The 15,137-nt window shown below is 35.8% G+C and overlaps 1 protein-coding gene across 1 annotated transcript in view; it reads right to left on the bottom strand.

Annotated features, from left to right (window-relative positions):
* The window catches only part of LOC108744326 (2',5'-phosphodiesterase 12-like), an 83,649-nt gene extending 70,505 nt beyond the window's left edge, over positions 1–13,144 (bottom strand). Inside the window, exons 1-3 of the mRNA XM_018480032.1 lie at positions 13,042–13,144; positions 10,589–10,858; positions 7,417–7,470 (exon numbers count right to left, since the gene is read on the bottom strand). Coding sequence (XP_018335534.1) covers positions 7,417–7,470; positions 10,589–10,858; positions 13,042–13,144 — 427 coding nt within the window. The remainder of the gene's footprint in view (positions 1–7,416; positions 7,471–10,588; positions 10,859–13,041) is intronic.
* Between the last annotated feature and the right edge of the window lie 1,993 nt (positions 13,145–15,137).

Below are 15,137 nucleotides of genomic sequence, written 5' to 3'. Positions count from 1 at the left end.
ACTACTCTACCTTAGCCGTTTCTTTCGTTTTTAAAGCGACTGTTCAAGAGGCGTTGCAATAAAAGAGAAACAAATATTTTCTGCAGTTTCTCGCGTTAAATCCACTCGTTAGAACTCCAAACACGTTCAAAGCTCTTGTTCAATATACGCTGCAAAACGCGATACCAGAACAGAGTACCACCGATATCTACAGCGGCGGCTCGCGAGTGTGTATACCAAGAGAGAAAAGACATTTTTTAAATTTCATTCCTACCAGTATAGGCCTGTCCCACCGACTCACACTATAGTATAAAGTGCAGGGTGAACATTCAAGAAGTCAACAGTTATGGTACACCAGAGCCGAGCAAACTTTAACTTCGTAGGAGCCGCTACCTGAGGTAGTTTGGGTCACTCCATATCCTTCAATGAGTATGAGAGAGTAAGCAGTAATGACCGATATTGCTTTCCCTTTTTCTTCTCCCTTTCACTCCCATATCAAGCTCCTTCATCTTGTAGACGAGCGAAGCGAGTGGCTATGGAAGAGGGGACTTACCTACGAAATAGAAGGGATAATAAAAGGAAAGAATCATCACTCACACTCGCAGGAGCAATGAGGATCTCCTTGATTATACCTGAGGACCACTCATTTAAATTTCCAGGTGTATTGCGTAAGCCGCTTCAAGTGTCAGACCAGGTGTTTGGTATCGAACGTTAAAATCCGAATCGACCCCTGAGAGAAGATAACGCGATGATCACCGTTCAAACTAAGTTACCCGCAATTGATCCAACTGAATGTCGAAAATTGGTTCGCAGACCAAAAGGACTTATTAATGCAAGGAATCTGACTATGACAGTTCTTCTTCGACCAGTGATGTAGGGGCCCTAAGTAGGAAATTTTCCTGTCTGCCCAGCCGTTCTGAAGCTAAACTCGTAGTGGTAGTGCTTAAATAGTATGCGGTTCACTTCGATGGTTAAATGACGTATCCGTCCGGATACTAAGCTTGCTAAGCCTTGTAGAGATTAGATAGACCCCACCCGCACCATAAACTTCTAGGGGGTTCACTCATTCCCTACACAGAATTGGCAACGCTGACTTCGGTCTCCATGCCCTGGTTAATCGTATCGAGTAATTTCTTGCCCAAGGAGTCATGGGGCAGAAATCGCGGCGTTAATCCAAATATCTAATTAAACTGAGGACAACCACCTCCGTCCCGGTAAGGTGCTGTTGTACAATGTAGTGGGTAAACAAGAAGGATCTTCTTCAGTGTTATTTGAGAATTGTAATGATTGATGGGCAGAAACGGATGAGTTGGACGAGTTGAAGTCAGTGGAAAGAAGTGAAGAACTATACATGCAATATGACTGCTACATCACCTAACCTAACCTAAACTAAATCAAGGAAACCACAGAAAAAGCTGGATCAGAAATCAAACCATCAGTATGCTTCCCAGTGCTACGGTATAATTCAAAACAATTGCGAGAAATGTAAACAACTCCATGAGAGTTAGCCATTTACATCAGTTTAGGTGTATAATCAATTAATTAACTTGTATGGTGTATGTATGCCTGTCTTAACATGATGAGATACAAAGGATATGTAGTCCATACACATAATCTCATAATACCTACCTATGTATGACTTCATCTCAAGGATGTTTGGTGATTTCACATTCTATGTGCATTATTTGCATATATATGTACATATGTCTATTTATATGCCTTATGTGTCTGGATACTTTTGCGAAGGGAAATATAGGTATTTGTATGTATGTGATACGTCCGTAGTTTTGCGCTTTTCTTTATAGCGACTGAAAACAAATTACATGGTGCAAGTGGCAGGGAAATGCAGGCGGATACGTGAGTATGTTTGGAACGTTTTTCAACCCTTTCAAATCAGGTCTTGTTTAAAAAGCAGACAGGCAGACTTATGTAAACGGCGTTACTTCGGCGTATTTTTTTAACGACCTTTGATCTTACATCTTAGGTTTACCGGAATTATTACTGATGTAGTGAACGAAGTATAATTTGCTAAATTTTAACACATTCAACGCTTTCTCTTAAAATGTTAGCATTTCACTTATCATTATAGGAACAGGAATTTCACTACAATATTTTAGCTTCAATTAGTAAACGCTTAACAGAGATATGCCTTACTTGAAATACGTACCTATGTAATTCCAATTAAAATTAAAAATACAAGAAAGATTCGATACTTCTAATGTATTTAGAATGAGCTTTTAACCACTACTAAGATTAGCAACAAGAATAAGATATTTAACACTGACTGAGACTGATGAATGATACTTATACACAAAAACATATTTTGCATTTCTGATTCCGAAAGGAGCACACCTTCGGTGAAAAGGCCACGGAAGGTTGTATCACCTGTTGGATCCCTTAGACAAATATCTTTATTTGATGTATAACTTTATCTCATGTCAAAATGGACCTTTCGTTAATCTTTGCATTTCCTCAAAATTAGAACAACCTACATTTGAACAGCAATCAAATCTAGGTCTACCTCTATCTCTCTTAATTCCTGTTTCTGCCTGTAATATGTCTCTGACTAGACTTTCATGCTTGAGAAGATGTCCTACCAACCTATCTCGTCTATTTCTTATTGACTTCTATAGAGTCCTCTGTTTTCCTATTCTTTCCAAAGACCTCTTCATTTGTAATCTTCTCTATCCACGGTATCCTCATCATTCGCCAGTAGCACCACATTTCGAACACTTTTAAACCATTCCTTTCTCGCGGGCATAAAAGTGACTTCTTTTTATTGAAGGCGACTCGATTCTACGCTATCCTCTGCTTTATATCCCTACTATTCCTTCAGTCCTGATATCAAAATCAGCCACTTCTTCTAATCTTTCGTCTCCTATCTTTATATTCGCTCTCTCCCTACTTTTTCTTCCCTTGCATACCAGTATTTTTGTTTTACGTTTTACTTTTATTTATTTTAATGCAATACTGTTTTGTCAATACCGCTTCCATTTTATTTAAACTCCTTATCGTCCTATCTCTAACTCCTCCTTGCTAGATGTTATTACTGCTATATCATCTGCAATCTAAGTATACTAATCTTTTGACCCTGTATATCCCTCCAGCTCTATATGACTGCCTATTACATATAAACTAAGTACCACTCTTCTATCTCAGGAACTCGTCCCTATATTTTTAAGTGTATTTAAGTATATTATATGGCAATTTATTAAATAGTACTTAAGCTTGATCAAGAAGTTCAGTGGTATTTAAGCAAAGCCAAAAATAAATCGTTTAGGATTAATAATCTAAGAAAGTCAAAGAGCAGTTTAGCTAAATCATATAAATAATTAGCAGATGCTTTCGGTAATTCTCAGACTTGAGTGGACTCTCATGTTCGTATTTTTGGAGATAAATCATAAATGGTTTCAGACCAATTAAGAAGTGTTTTGAAGCAATTGCACGGAATAAATTGACGTCACTATTTAATAATTCCAGATGTTATTAGCGTTTCTCGAAAACTTGTGCGAAGTGAAGAAGAAACGAACGGAAGCTGTTAGGAAGAGCATTTATGCAGTGCAGAGAATTTCCTCGGTTTAACTTCTTTGGGTTTAACGAGCGTTTTGCGGCGAGCGCGAGGCGTCAACGTGCCTTGTGTGCCGGTTGGTTGCGACGATTGCGGTTACGACAGCGGTTGGTATATTATGGTACCCGTTACCGACAGAGCAGAGGTTGCAAGAGAATGTTCCTGTCCAAACTTAATATATATCTGAAAATCACTCGTGAGCTGCAAATAGTCTCTTTGTTTCCTAACGTACTAGATGTACGTTTCACGTACATTCGTACATAGAACGATCTCAACTTCTGATTCAATGCCTCTTCCACTAATGACTGTTACTGCACTTCCTGTACGTTTGTGTGTAAGTGTATGTATTGTACATCTATTGTATGAAGCATACAAGGTAAAGATAGAGTATTTCAAGGGAAGACTATTGAGGTGCGAACAGGAAACATAAATCTGATAATCATAAAACAAGTATCAACTTTGAGTTTTTGTGGACTAAGGAAGGAGCATATGAATCAGTTTAGGTGCAAAAATTCAGTATTATGTTGATAAGAATTTACGATAATAAGCTGATCCGGTGGTTTTAACCGGATAGTGTCGAATAAATGCGGTAAATACGTCGGCACGGACTCGTGTGTCGCTGATTTTAGTCTTTGTGAAATTACACCTGAATGGTGGAAAAACAAAAGTGATATTGCCGATTTACTATTCTCTTGATGAAAACAAGATTTTTTTGTGATAAAAAATATACAAAATTCTTTGAAAAGCAGCAATTTCGCGCCAATTTTTTTCATTGGCACTTTTGAATAACTTCAGTAAATCGAATTTTGCAGATGTGCCTCGTTCAATTACTTATTTAATAAAAGTGTCAAGATCACATGATTACTGTCGGTTTTACAAACGGATATTGTTTTTTATCAGTTGTATTTTATGCAAGTGCAGTTGCTGACACCACACTTAAGTGAATTGTTTCTACAATCGATATTCTTTTCTTCGGCGAACGGTAGAAATTCGTATCGTGTTTAACGCTTGAACGCCTATCCGGTCGATCGATATATTTTTAGGTACCTGTCTTTTAGAAAAGACGATGTAAAAGTTATACCTCGATGCATTAATGTAATACTTAAATATAGCGGCGACCGTCGTCGAGATCAGAACCACTCTATGAGAACAGATTAGTAAATACTATTTGCTTCAATAATTCGAAATGGTCTGTATTCTGTCGAAACGACCAGACGCGGATCGCGATTTCGATCTTTTTGGGTCTCATCAGCGCGTCGCAGGCAGCTCCGACAGAACACAGACCAACTTTTACCTGCTGTCTTAACAGTGCGTTTCAGAAAATACTACAAATGGCGCAGTAAACGCCATCTGCATACGTAATCCTAAAATGTAGCATCGTGCTACAGATGGCTTTTACTGCGCCATTTCTAGCATTTTCTGAAATTATTTGCTTCGTTTGAATAGGGTCTAAATCACGAAAAATACAGTAATTGTAGATCGGGATCGACGGTTAACATTTACTGGGCCACTCACTAGGTCACAAGTAAATTCATATAAATACTTTAAGGATAAAAATATGAAGATTAAAAATAGTGTCGATGCGGTGTTGCGCCTAAAAACACTGGGATCTGGTCTCATATAGGTTTTAATACGTCTGTTCATCGTAGAACGTTAACAGTTTAATTAATGGAAACTTTACATGATTAGCTTCGAATGTTTAATCCGAAATCGCAAAATAATAGGGTAAACGATTTAGAGATTTTAAGCACCAGTACATGTCGCAAAATATTTCGATCTGACACTTAATTCCCATAAAAATTCCGGAATTTGCATAGAAAGCGATTTACTAATAAATAATTACAGTCTGGATTAGTATAAACCTAAAATGACTTGTTGAAAATAACCTTCGAATATTGAATTGAATCCTAAGAAAAATTTATAAAATTTTGGACCACGACTAGCTTGGATATGTTTCCGGTTAAGTATTTACAGCGAGACTTTCTTTTTCCCGAAAAAATCTTTCCTTCTTATGGTCAGTTTCGTACCTTTGACAGTTTAAGCGGTAACATAGTTGAGGACGCCCGGAAATCTTCCGTTTAAAGCTCGCATTCCGTAACGGCTGTTTATTTCAAAGTAAAATAGAAAGTTCGCCAGAAAATAATTCTATCTGCTGTTGGAAATGATTTTGTTCTTGCAGTTTCAAATTACATAAATACAAAATAAGAAAACTGAGAATAGCAAAGCGCCAGAAGATATAGGAAAACTATGCTACATTTGATTTCTTCTCGAAATTTGTAAAAAAAGTTTTCACAATGTGTTACAATTAGGTCAAAGACGCTTTTTGTGCTATATTTGATACGAAAAATTAAACGATTTATTTTAGAAGGTTGTGATTTGTTACTCGGCTTTTTTGCTGACCGTTTTAGCGGTTCTGGTTTATGTCTGCATGGTAGATACGTGCAACAGTGGAACAACATAATCTTTTCTAATAAGTCTTCCGAATGGCTAGTCATAATTTTCGTTGGTCGCGGAATTAACCAGCCGCAGACACTATTCGCTGTGACAGATGTACATAATAAAAGGTGTCAGAAGATCGAAATCTTTCTCACCAGTGATAAAATGCTTTTCCTTAGAGGACCATTCCAAGGATGAATCTACCATTATATCCTGCAGTGTATATGCATTCACTATCTACATATCTACACTTGTATAAACTAAAATTTACTTTGCTAAATTTTCCTGAGATTGGATTATATTGTTGTATTATAGTAAGTTTACAGGTTTTGTATTTTCTGTGAATGGGAAAGAAATATTTCTGATGAAAAACTTCTTTGGTCACGGAATTCAAAGCGAAGCATTTTGTAGGTAAGGAAGAAAGTAGAAGGTAATCATCAATAGTACGTTATACTAATAAATTACTAACGATTATAACCTAAGAATTAGATATTTTAGTCACACAGGTAGGTATGTTTAATTAAATATATTCGCGATTAAGGATTTTAAATAAAATTTGGATTATTATTGCATGAAAAGGTGTGCAAGAAGAATATTTTACCATTTTTTAAGGAAGATAATGTCATAATACTTTGATAACAAAGTTTTGCTGTTTTTGAAAGAATCTGCAAATAATACTTACAAGATAAATCTTTCTAATTCATCGTATATACCTAATCTTAATCCTGTTTCAAATTAAATCTAAATACTTTTTAATCTATCATCATAAAAAAATACTTTTTACGTTTTTGCATGTTCAAGTTTTTTATGTACTTATTCTTCTCAAAATCAGCTTAGGGCCTGAGATTTTTACCGTCAATATTTACTTAACGCTTAATAATTTTATGTATCTATCCAAGAAGTGATGGATCAACCATATTCAAAAATTGATTAGTTACTGCAACTCAACGCATATGACATGAGGTATAATAATGGAATTGCTACTGTTTTTTTGAGTAGTAGATAGTGTATCTAAAAAGAGAAGACTGTTTTTCGACTTCCTTCAATTACAAAACGTTAGATTTGAAGACGAAGTAGTTTAAAATATTGTAATTTTTGAGACTAATTTGTGAAGCAAAAAGTTTTTTTGAAAATTGTCCTTAAAATGATCCTTTTCATAAGAGATTTTCAACAGTTTTTATAGTTAATTACTGTAATTCAATGAAATTAACCTTTACTGAAACGTGTGAATACTAACAATTAATGACACCTACTTCAGCAACGCACCATTTTATAGAATGGTTAGTGTCAGTTATGTTTTAGTCAAAATATTTTTTTTAGATTCGGTGAGTTTTACAAGTACCAAAGTTTTAGAGAATAGTTAAAAACTACGTAAAAAAATACCTTTTCAATGTGACAAACCCAGCACGAAAATAAGAAAATTTGAAACTCACCATATACTGCAAACAAATATGTTGTAATCCTTCTTATTGACTTCTTTAAGAATTCTGAAAAACAAAAGAGCAACTACTTTAGTATACATACTAAATTGAATAATTAATAATAAATGTTACATATAATACAGATATGTAAAGAAGATCAGAATTATCTAGAACCTACATTTGGGAATATAATTTTTCTACAACAAATCATTCCCTAGCTGCAGCGATATCGGTAAAATAGTTCTAGTTAAGATGAGGCAATATAAGAAGAAAAGGTGGTTCAGAGGGTGATATCCCCAATATAATTAGAGTTTAATTAATAAAAGTAGTGTTATTTACGCTCATTAAAAAAATTAATTATATTTTTTTTATTATTTCAGAATATAGTGATATTGTTTATAACTGAAAGATATTTAATTTAGAGAGTGAGCAACCATTTTATTTTACACAATTCGAGATGCTCAAGAAAGTTACGAAATTACCTTTTTTGGTCTCCTGAATTCGTAACATAATAAAATTTAGCAAACTCATTTAAATTCTAACCTAGAGTAGCTTTTTTTATTTTCCAAGCAGTATATCTTTTCAGAGGGTTGTGACGCGTAATTTTTGTGTGGCGTGATTTGAATAACAAGCTAAAAACTGCGGATGTTTTTTGTTTATAGAGAATCCTTTTCAGGCAAACAGAAAACAATGTATGAGATACGAAATTTTATTATTGAAAGTGCCACCTAAAACTTTATTAGCCCACAAAAAATGGATAACTTTCTCATTCCACCATGTAGATAGTAAACAATAAATCGAAGATGGATAAATTACAAAAAATAAATAAACTTATGAAAAATTATGATTTCAAATTGTGTATTACAACTTTTCTTAAAAAAAAAAATACAGAACTTCTTACTTCTGATTTTAAAGTTTAAATTTTGAGCTTCAAGCACCATCTATGTTAAACTAAGAGGCTTTAATAGAGCTTTCTATCTTAATTAGAAGCCTAGCTGTGGATATTTTGCAAACTTCGTGCATTTTGAATGACATTTCATCTTGTCTGACAAAAAAAGACTGGAGCAAGATCAAAACCTAAACAGTAATGTGAATACAAGGAGATTTACTTACACTGGACTGGGAGTGAACCGAGAACATATCGTCAATAACACGACTCTAATATAATAGTCTATCTCAGTGGTTTCTAACCCTTTTAATATTGTTACCCCTGTGATCTATTAGGAAAACTGATTTTACCCCGACCTTAAAATGTTATCAATACAAGCAAATAGAAATAGGTGGTGGCAAAGGGTATTGGCATTTTTAAAGCTATGTTAGCTGGAGCAGGATATTTGGCACCAGATTTTCGCCAAAATGTGCTAAATGTATAATTTTAAAATTCCACTCCGCAAGTAGTATCCTAGATATTCCACTTTGACCGCTATGTTTTCATTTTTAATAATGATATCATCCCTAGTAAATCGTCTTAATATCCACGAACTGGACTGACGATTATACATATTCGGAAAATATTGCTTCATTGAGTTTATTGTTGCAGATAAATGTCAAAACACAGAATTTTCAAATGTGATCTTGTTTGGTTCAATATTTACCAATTGTGCATACAGTTGTATAAACATTATTAATTTTATATTTTTACTATCTAGCTATATTTACCCCTACAGAATAATTGATTAACCCCCGCGGAGGTAATAACCCCCAGGTTCTGAATGACTGGTCTATCTGATACAGATATATGTCGTCAAGGATTTTTTATAGACATGTTAAGCTCCACAACTTTTCATTCAAACATTTATATATCTCTCAATATTAACCAAACCGTTAAGGGCATTCGCTCAAACGTTTTTCGTTGACTTACGTTGCAAAATTGGTCTTTACGAAAAGCTCTTTTATTTTAATTAATACATTTTGCACCAACTGTATTGACTTGAGGTTTTCATATTGCTAGTACGACATTAATATGAAACATACTACTAAAAATATAGGAATTTGTTGAGTGAAACCTTTAGTTGTTTGTTTAAACTTTAAATTATGAAAAAAGAGTTGTTAATTTATGAACCATTCGTATCAACTAAAGTGGACTCTTCACCAAAACCAGGAGTACCTACAACGTATTTCTTTAAAATTGTATTAAGTACGAAACCTACCTGGGTTTGATCAGATATGAAGATGCATTTAAAGCAGTGTAATTTTTATCAAAAGAACAGCAATTGGTTCTTTTATGTCCCGGTCGATCCTTGCAGCTCTAGTTCGTCTAAAATCCGGGCTGTAAAAGCCGAACTGGAGTTACGAAGGCGGTGACCGTATAGATGGCAACCAGCGACCGATTCGGCACAGGCGACGCGCCGTTAGCGTCAAGCTAAAGCAGAAGCTTTCGGTCTCGAGGTAATAAACTTCATGGGTTCGAGTTTCAGGGATCAACTCGGGACTGACATCGAAGAACGAGTGGTGGAGGAGCCACAGTCTTTGTTATCCGAGTTAATGCCATCTGACAAAGGCATAATCCTGTGATCTTAACTGCGACAGTACGGGGCGTAAAATGACGTCGCTCGACCCTGATGTCGAAGCGTTCGTTTCGTGGTTTAACGTGGTGCGCCACGGTCTTTCGCATACAATCGTAACATATCGCGACAATGTCGATGACAACTAACGGCCACGGCTACTTTACCACCTACTACGATCGACTATTAATCGTGCACTTTATATATGACTGCTCTCATAGATCGACTTCTCATTGTAACCAGAAGGATTAAGGGATTCTTGATTGCTTCCATCAAAGCGCTCGTGCTGGCAGTAGCAATTTATAAAAAAGGGAGGCGAGATGTCCGAGCAGTGAAAGCTTATTTATGACAAAATTGACATTTGGTTTTAAAATTACAAATTAAAATGTAGCTCTTGTGCGTGATTTGAATTTTTTGTTCGAATCCGAAAAGCCAGGATGTAACAGTATGCAGTTATAGGGGTAGCATCGAAAGCTACTGAACCGACTCTAAAAATTGTTTCATTTCTTTTAGAAGGATGTATTGGTCCAAAAAAAAGAATGTTTAACCGAAGCTAAGAACAATCGGTGGTTTTCAAAAAGAAGTTATTGTTAATATTTTCTAATTTATTATATTTTGAAGCGGTATTAACAGAACAGTATTGTATAGTATTTCGTGGCTAGTAGGTGAACTAATGTTACCCTGATTCGGGTTTAAAGGCCATCGTCGATTGGAGTTGTTTCTTAAGGTTTCGCTAGCATGAATGGTGAGATTCTTCAGAGGTTCTTCCATCTCGAATGCTGGATATGGACTCTGAAATATGCCGGTCAGTACCGTTTGGGGGTTTCCGAATATTGGTCTCCAAATCCCTTTTAGTCTGACGGTTTCTTCCTTCTTGTTGAAGTTATCCGAACAATTTGGGATCTCAATCACCTTTCTAACCATCCTGTTGTGATAGTCATTGACCGAAGCTAGCAATTTGCAGTTCTCAAAGAGTATCTTGTGTTGTGTTTGTTATCGCGTGTTCAGGCACAGCCTAATCTTAGGAGTGTCAGCTTCCTTTGTGCTCCTTGAGTCTTGTTCCCATCAATCTCTTAATGGTTCTTATGTAAATCTTTCCGCAGAAACAAGACATGCGGAAGATTCCTGCAGCTGAAAGAGGGTCCTTTTTATCCCTTAACTGATATGATGGTCTGTTGGATCTTCTTCATAGGGTTGAAGATGGTTCCGCTGTCGTGTTTCTTCAGGACTCTGACAATTCGGTCTGTGACCTTTATTATTTTTAATACCGTTTGTAATATCTATCGAAATTGTGCAAACCTATCTTCCCGTTTTGATAAACACCGACTAGAGTGTATTTATTACTAACCAATTTTTTCAATTAAATTAGTTAAGCCATTTAGTCATTATCATCATTTCATTATATCCATATACGGATTTTAAATTTGAGATGTAATTTACATTTATAAGGATTTTGTTGTAAATATACTTAGCGTTCAAACTATTTACCTGAATACAAACAAAAAGCGTCGGTCTTAGGTTTTATGGCGCTCTGAGGCAATTTTTTGGTAATGCCAAACTTGTCGAAGTTTGAAGAAAATATCAATTTATTTATTAAACTAAATGTGCCCGACGAAGCTACCGTCATCGATAGCACACAATGTTTAATACTTTTCAATTTTGTGTTCTCTGTTTTAAACGTTAANATAAAAATAAAAGCAAAGCGTGTTTATCTGCGGCTCATTTATTTCACTTCCACGTAATAAATTGCGACAGGCGCGATACCCCTGAGCTCTTACTCTAACAAATAAGCTATCAGAAACGGGGCTGCTGTTGCTACAGAAGAGGCCTCAAGCCGTAATAATTCATAGCGTGGGGTTGACTAATAAAAAAAAAACTTGCGCACCCTACCGGCACCAGACACCAAGCTGTTGAGCTTTTGTAGAAAATTATACGTAATATTACTCTCCTGCAAGACATGTGTGAAAATTGACGGTACCTTTATCGTTATAGCAAACGAAAAACTCTCAAGAAATAAAATGTTCGGGGAACCTGACGGAAAATGGAAAATAACAAAAAATTGTCACTCAGTACTCAGTGTAATACAATATTTTAGAAAGTAAGGGTGTTTGATCCTATCGCACGTTATTCCTTGGGATACCAAACAGAAAAAAGTTCATTTTGTAATCGATAACCGATGAGGTTTGACTTTGAGTATAATTCGAAGAAATCTATAACGATACTCTAACGACTTGGTTGTACTTTGGACACTACAACAAGATTATGATGACGGACTGACGATAATAGAAGTTCCTTATCATCATCTCTATCCTTTTCAATTGCAGGTATGAATGCCCTTTTGGTCCATATACATAAGTGTAGTATCAGTATGCCTTGTTTTATGTATGAATCAATCACTAGAAGTAATTTAGGGTGGTGAATCAGGTGACCACCGTCACTCACCCTAATACTTACTAGCTCTCTGTGTTCGTGGGTTTAACAAAATTAACTTCTAAGACTGATAACGACAAAACTATTTATTTACACTAATTATTAAAGAAACTTAAAACACTATTAAATTATTACTAAACTTAGGGTATGAATTATTCTATTTATTTACACTACTGTTGATATATCACTATTCACTGCGCTATTNAGGTTTTATGGCGCTCTGAGGCAATTTTTTGGTAATGCCAAACTTGTCGAAGTTTGAAGAAAATATCAATTTATTTATTAAACTAAATGTGCCCGACGAAGCTACCGTCATCGATAGCACACAATGTTTAATACTTTTCAATTTTGTGTTCTCTGTTTTAAACGTTAAACATTTAAAATTTAATGGAAGACATGTATAGGTAACCAACTATGCACCTGAATGTAGACATTTAAACCCGCCCACTTCTTTGCAATTGTTAAGTTCCAACTACGATACGTTATAACAGGTAATTTTGAATTAAATATTTTGATTAAGTGAATTAAAACATCCTGCTTTATTTCTCCTCACTGTGAATAGCAATTTGCGAAATTTCTTTTTGTAATTTCATTACCAAGCAAGCAGTTCGATAGACGTTCCATTTTTCCCTCATAAATTTTGTGTTTTGCTGGATCATCATCGATTTGCCACTTAAGACCATTCGAAATTTCTATCACGTACAGGAAGGATATTGGTAGCGAGCATTCACAAATTGCGCGTTCCTCTGGGCCACCTCCGCCACCAACAGAACCGTCCCGGTGCCGTCGCCTTCATTTCGCCCCATTTCTGTCTCGAACCTTCAATAACTCCTCCAGAAAAATACACCCGGAGGACGTAAGCGAGGAATCGGAGAGAACAGAGTGCGACCGGTGTAAGTGTGTAAGTATGTAAGCAGCAGTCTTATGCATTCGGCGTCGCATCATACAAGTTGCAACAGCAGTGGCAATAATGGAACGGAGAGAGAGAGGTAGCGACGTAGCCGGCGCGGCACGGAACGTCGCGTCGCGACGCTAGATATCGACAAAGAATGTAAGTAGAATACATTAGCGACGCTCGAAGTGGCTCCTCTTGTTCTCGCTACCATCTGTTCGCTTTCTCAATCATCAGACAAATGAACTGCACCCTCCGAATGTATTTACACGGAGCGAAACATAAATGTACATAACCTATGCACATAGATAGATACATACATTTCTAATCAAGAGGCTATTCATCTATTCATCTGCGAAATTAAACATCCGAACCTTTTCATTAACATGCGATTAATTACTGTTTGTGATATATATTACTGAGTATACGAGATCAACTATCATCATAATAATGTAATGTTCGTGGGTTTAACAAAATTAACTTCTAAGACTGATAACGACAAAACTATTTATTTACACTAATTATTAAAGAACTTAAAAACACTATTAAATTATTACTAAACTTAGGTGATGAATTATTCTACTTATTTACACTACTGTTGATATATCACTATTCACTGCCCTATTTATTTCACTGCTATCACTGTCAATTTATTTCTCGATTTACTTCTGCAACGGTCAATTTATTTCTTCTCCTTTCGGCGATCGTCTTTTCCTTTAAATAGTCTTTTGTTTACTTTCTGGAACCTTCTGGAAACATCCGGATAGTTTAATTTTTCTTTGAACTGTTTAATTGCACTCCCAGAACGCAGGTACGACACACACTCGTCAGTCCCACGACTAGTTGGACAGGCACTTTCACCCTATCCTATCCTGAGAAATCTTCGCATTTCCTAGAACTAGGATATCCCACTTGTTTAACTATTTGTGAATAGTAATCTAATTTAGGTCGAACTACTTTTATCTCCTGTTTGTGCTTCTAATATTTTTCTAACAAGCCCTTTATGCCCAAGAAGGTGTCCTACTTACCTATCTCGCCCATTTCTTATTAATATTCGCAGCGCCTTTTTTTTTCCTACTCTTTGTAACATCTCCTCATTTTAGCCTTCTATATTATCGGTATCCTTATCTGCCTGTAACACTACATTTCGTAGTCGTAGGCGGGCGATATGTTGGAATAATGTCTTCGAAAAGTATGCTTCATTATGATCTCCGCGCTCAACATATATATATATATATATATGAAAATGATCAGCATTATTATCTCTATAACACTAAAAATTAAAGGTCACCGTATTTGCTGAAACAAAGATAACCTCGTCATATTATTCAAACATTTTACTTTCTAACATATCAGCCAGCCTCGGGCGGTCAGGGGCATTGAAGAAACTCCAGTCTGTCATAAATCTCCCTAACTAAACAATGACAAAATACTAAGATACCAAATAAAAGGTATTTAAATACAAGATACAAAAAGAATTTTAAAAAAGTTTCATAGATGCAAGATGAAAATATGTATTTTGTATCTTGTATCTCTATTTCAGACATTTGTATCTTAGATAAGATACATCTCTGATTTCCGGTAACATATATATTAATTTCCATCTTTCGTTACATTTTCCCCGTGCCACCTATTGCGTAATAACTTGGGGATATTACTCTACTTTCCGCACTGTTGCTGGTCAGTTTTGGTGTCAAGTTCTGCTTTATTGGTATTTGGTACAGTACTGATGCTGTTGCACCGCTTTAGTGATGCTCACGTAATTGGGATTTTGTGACAAACGCCTGCGGGTTAGTTTGTATTCTGTTTATTCTTTCATTTTGCGCGTAGTGTGGCTGTCGCCTCGCAGGATCGTGCGATTGAAGGCTTGTTTTCGCAATCAGTTCTGCGAACAACACAGCTGCGGC

The sequence above is a fragment of the Agrilus planipennis genome, unplaced genomic scaffold (genome assembly GCF_000699045.2).
Source record: "Agrilus planipennis isolate EAB-ADULT unplaced genomic scaffold, Apla_2.0 scaffold17, whole genome shotgun sequence".
Classification (NCBI taxonomy): domain Eukaryota; kingdom Metazoa; phylum Arthropoda; class Insecta; order Coleoptera; family Buprestidae; genus Agrilus; species Agrilus planipennis.
Note: the sequence above shows the minus strand (reverse complement) of the source record. Positions and strands in the feature narration are given on the sequence as shown.